At 50.8% G+C, this 4,558-nt stretch overlaps 1 protein-coding gene across 1 annotated transcript; it reads left to right on the forward strand.

Moving 5' to 3' along the window:
• Positions 1-554: 554 nt before the first annotated feature.
• On the forward strand, positions 555-3,575 carry Lrcol1 (leucine rich colipase like 1). The gene is given in 5 exon segments (XM_008853789.1): positions 555-635; positions 1,603-1,728; positions 1,902-2,027; positions 2,134-2,256; positions 3,567-3,575. Coding segments are annotated over 5 exon segments (465 nt in total).
• Positions 3,576-4,558: the final 983 nt, after the last annotated feature.

Consider the following 4,558-nt stretch of genomic DNA (forward strand, 5'->3'; position numbering starts at 1 on the left):
TCTCAAACTTGTTATATAGCTGAGGATGACCTTGAACTTCCCATTTCTGAGATTACAGGCATGCTTATGCAGTGCTGGGAACTGAACCCAGAGCCTCATGCATGCTAGGCTCAGCCCTGAACTCTGCATGATTTTTCTGTAAACCCAAAGCTGCTCAGAAAAATAAAATCAATTATTGAAAAAAAAACTATTTTGGCCAGGTGTGGTGGCACATGCCTTTAATCCCAGCACTTAGGAGGCATAACCAGGTGGATCTCTGTGAGTTCAAGGCCAGCCTGATCTACATAGCAAGTTTCAGGCCAGCTGGGACTACAGGGAGACCGTGTCTCAAAAAAAAAAAAGGAAGGAAGGAAGGAAGGAAGGAAGGAAGGAAGGAAGGAAGGAAGAACGAACGAACGAACGAACGAACGAAAGAAAGAAAGAAAGAAAGAAAGAAAGAAAGAAAAAGAAAAGAAAAACTATTTTGTAAGAGAAAGGAGTGCAGAAGGCAGGGGATGCGTGAGGTGGGTACCCAGGGCAAGACCTACCCCATAAAACCCCAGCAGGCCTAAGGCATGATGTTCCGCATGGTGTGGAGACTGTGGGTGCTGCTGCTATTTACGTCCTACTCTGAGGAGATGATCTCAGCCTACAAGGTGAGTTTAGCCTGTGCCCTCCCATTGCCCATACCCCTTGGAAGAAAGGCCTGTGCCAGCAAGAGGAAGCCAAGGCTTCATTGGAGCATCAGGTAGAGGTGCTGGAGCCCTGGATCATCTGGGCAGGCCCATCAGAGAGTGACTTGGGAGCACGGATAGTTAGTTGCACAATCATGAATGCATCTGAGGATCTGCACCCACCTGCTTACACTCTAACCTGCATGCAACCACATCTCTCAGTGTACTCCCAAGGACACAGCAGTCTGGGAAAATACTCCAGAAGGCAGAGAACAGTGGCTTCCCTGAGTTCTTCCATGGTTCCTTGCTGTGTGGTATGAGATGTGATATCCCTGGTTCCCTTTGCACACTTGGTTAAACCACCCACACCTGTCCTGTTGGTCTGTGGCTGCCTTCCCTCCCTGTGCCCATGTGGCTCCTCACTTGTCTCTGGCTGCAATCTCTTTAGCAGCAGCTATTCTGCCTTCAACTCTTAGTCAATAAACTTTTTTTAACTGCAAAGCAAAACAAAAAGTCTCCCTGGGTAGAAACCCCCATGGGGGGAATCTTCCAGTTTCACCTCCTGATTAGCTGTGTGACCCTGGGGAGGAGGTACTGTCTCTGAGCCTCAGTTTCTTCATCTGGCATCAGAAGTTCTGAGCCAGACTGTTTACAGCTCTTCCTGTCTGTGCCTGTTGCTCTGTCACATGTCCCTTCGTTGTCTGTGCCTTAGCTTACCCTCTGTGCACCTGGCCTATAACAGATGCTCTCTTCTCCCTCCTCCCCCTTCGCTTCCTGCCATCTACCCCATCTTCCCACCTCCCTAGATCAGACAGCATGTCTTGAGTTGGAGGATGGTTGACACAGGGAAGTCAGAGCTGGGGGAGGCGGTGTCTGAATGGAGAAGCCCTTCTTGGGGAAGGTCTGCAGACCTTCCCTGGAGTGGGTAAACAGAGTCTGGATGTTTCAGGGGAATGGAGAGACATGTGAACACAATCCTGAGTGTCAGAGCGACTGCTGTGTCACCAACAGCTTGAACCCACAGAAATTCTGCACCCCCCAGACTATGTTTCTGCAATGTGTGCCATGGAAGAAGGTGACTGGGGCCCTGGGTGGTGCCTAGGGAGGGGTAGAGACTAGTGGGGGACACCTTATCACCCCATTCCCACCTGCTTCTGGATGAGGTAGAGAAAGCGGGTCCTTGGAATGGCAGAGGAAAGGGAGATCCCCTGGTGAGGCAGACAGAAAAGAGTCCCTGCTCTCTCACAGCCCAATGGGCACCTCTGTGAAGATCACTTGGAATGCCACAGCAGCTGCTGCATCAGGACAGGATACAGCCCAAACAGATTCTGCTCTGCCAAGACCATCTTCCTGCAGTGTGTGTCCTAGCGCAAGGTGAGCCTGGAGCAAGGGAATTGACGTGGGACTGCCACATGGGGCAGGGCTCCTGGTGAAAGGAGGGGGGGAATGGCTCACTGGGAACCCAGTAACATCTCCCCAGCCAGAAGGGGACAAGTGCCAAAGTCACTCAGAGTGCTGGAGCCTGTGTTGCCTACCAGTCAGCGAGACCAGCCCCTCCCACTGCACACAGCGGACTGGGCTCCTGGCCCTGTGCCTACCGGTGGTGAGTCCCTGGCAGCTTGGGACAGATATATGCGGAGGGAGGGAGGCAGCATGTGAAACCAAGCCCTATGGACAGAGGTCAGGGTGACCGCCTGCAGTGGGTGTCTACCTGCAGTTGGTAAAGCAGAGGTGACATCTGGGACCTGGGGGTGGAGAGTGTTCTTGGACCAGGCACTGAGCCTTCTGGATATGAGGGAACAGGCCACAATATTAAGGGCCCATTGGTCCTACCTGGAGGGACCAGAGACTTAAAAGCCAGGAAGCTGGTGTTGAAACTGGTAGGAGCTGAGTTCAGGCCTGCAAGTGTGTGTGTGTGTGTGTGTGTGTGTGTGTGTGTCTGTCTGTCTGTCTGTCTGTCTGTCTGTCTGTCTGTCTGTCTGTGGAGGGAGCCACTACACCCACCAGGTGGAGAAGGTCTCCCAACCTTTCTCCTTTCCACCTCCTTTACCTTCTCCTGGGCCTAAGTGGAGCCAAGGGGAAGGAGCTCACAGACAAGGATTATGGGAATGGAAGCTGGCAGCACAGCTGTGTGTGTGCCCCAAGGGGCCTCATGACAGCCACTGGTGCCATGTGGTGGTGAGTACACATTTCATTGCAAAACCTCATAATGCCATCTGGCACACAGAGGTCCACAGGTCCAAGGTTAAGAACATGGCACCTGCCAGGAGCACCCGGCCTCCTAACTTGGTTACCACCTGGGACATCCTGGCATATGGCTGCCCCAAGGATACTTGGAGTAAAGGAAGGAGTTAGATCATCTCACACAAGGTGCTCCTGTCCTGGACAGGACTGCCATGTTGGTGCTGGTGGAATCAGGCTTGTGTGATTTTTTTTCTCCCTGACCCTGTAAGTTTCCTGATCTTTGTTGTCCTTTAGTGAATGAACACGAGACTGTGAGACACAGACCTGGACTGCAGAGAGCAGAGAGGCTCACACCCACCCTGTTCCCTTTCTGGGGCAGCCTCTGAAATCCAGAGGAATTAGAGCTGTCTGTTGCTTGCTGTTAACGTGGTCTCAAGTCCACTGCATCATAAGATGTTCCAAACCTAATCACTACATGTAAATAAACACTATCCATTAAATGAAGAAGTGTCTTGTCCATTATTGTTTTACAATAATAAAAGCATGGAAACCTTGTAGAAGCCCTGAAGACCATAGCCCAGTGGGGTCTGCTTAGCCCTGTGGCAGTGTTGGCCCTTTGGGGGACCGGGGAGTGTCTGGAGTGAAACAGAGGCTGGCAGAGTGCTAGGATGGAGACCCAGGCTGCAGCAGTGTTTTCAGAATTGCTGCTGCACCCCCTCTCCTGCACAGTCTCCATGACAAAGCTATGATCACATGTTTTATCACTGGAGATAAACATAAGCTGCCATCCCAATAGAAAAGTCTGTCCTGAATATGTTGCCTACAGCCCTAGCATAGCACATGCAAGTTCAGGACCTAAGGTCAGCCATGTTAGGCTGTTTTCCTTTTTCTCCTTCTCCATGATGAAATGCTGAGGTCCCCTCCTACCTCTTCTTTGATGCAGGTCCATCTTTGCCCATGGTTCTACTGTGGCTCTGTATGCCCATGCTGAGCTACTTTGGGGCCTGTGAACTTCCTCTGTTTCCCTTCCTGGTAAGCCCTCCATGGAAGGGTCCTTCAGCTCCACTTAGCTTCTGAATCTAACACCTGCTTTATGCCCCCACCTCCACCATGTTCAGTTACCCTGAATCTCTGCCATGCTTCACCTGGGCTGCTGGGCATCTGAAGGAGAGGGGGGAATCCCAATCTCTGGTCTCCTTATACTATCTGGTTGTGACTTGTGCACATCTTTCACTTCTCCTGTATATTGCTGAAGCTCTCTCTGGGGAGGTGACATCATGCAAAAGAGTATAGTCAGGGCCACCATAGAAGTTCAAGGTGTTGATGTCCTTTAAGAAAAATAACTCAGGGGCTGGAAAGATTGCTCAGTGGTTAAGAGCGCTTACTGCTCTTGCAGAGGAACCAGGTTTGATTCCCAGCACCCACATGGCAGCTAACAGCTGTTCATAATTCTAGTTTGAGGCATCTCACGCCCTCCGCTGACCTCCATGGGTACTACATGACACAGGCACATTTACACACATGCAGGCTATACACTCATGCACATAAAATAAAAATAATAAATAGAATATTTAAAAAAAGAAAAGAGCTGGGTGTGGTGGTACACACCTTTAATCCCAGGCAGGCAGATCTTTGTGAGTTCGAGGCCAGCCTGGTCCACATAGTGAGTTCCAAGACAGCTGGGGTTACAGGGAGACCCTGTCTCAAAAAGACAAAAAAAA

Source organism: Nannospalax galili, unplaced genomic scaffold, assembly GCF_000622305.1.
Source record: "Nannospalax galili isolate Female #2095 unplaced genomic scaffold, S.galili_v1.0 scaffold566, whole genome shotgun sequence".
NCBI lineage: Eukaryota > Metazoa > Chordata > Mammalia > Rodentia > Spalacidae > Nannospalax > Nannospalax galili.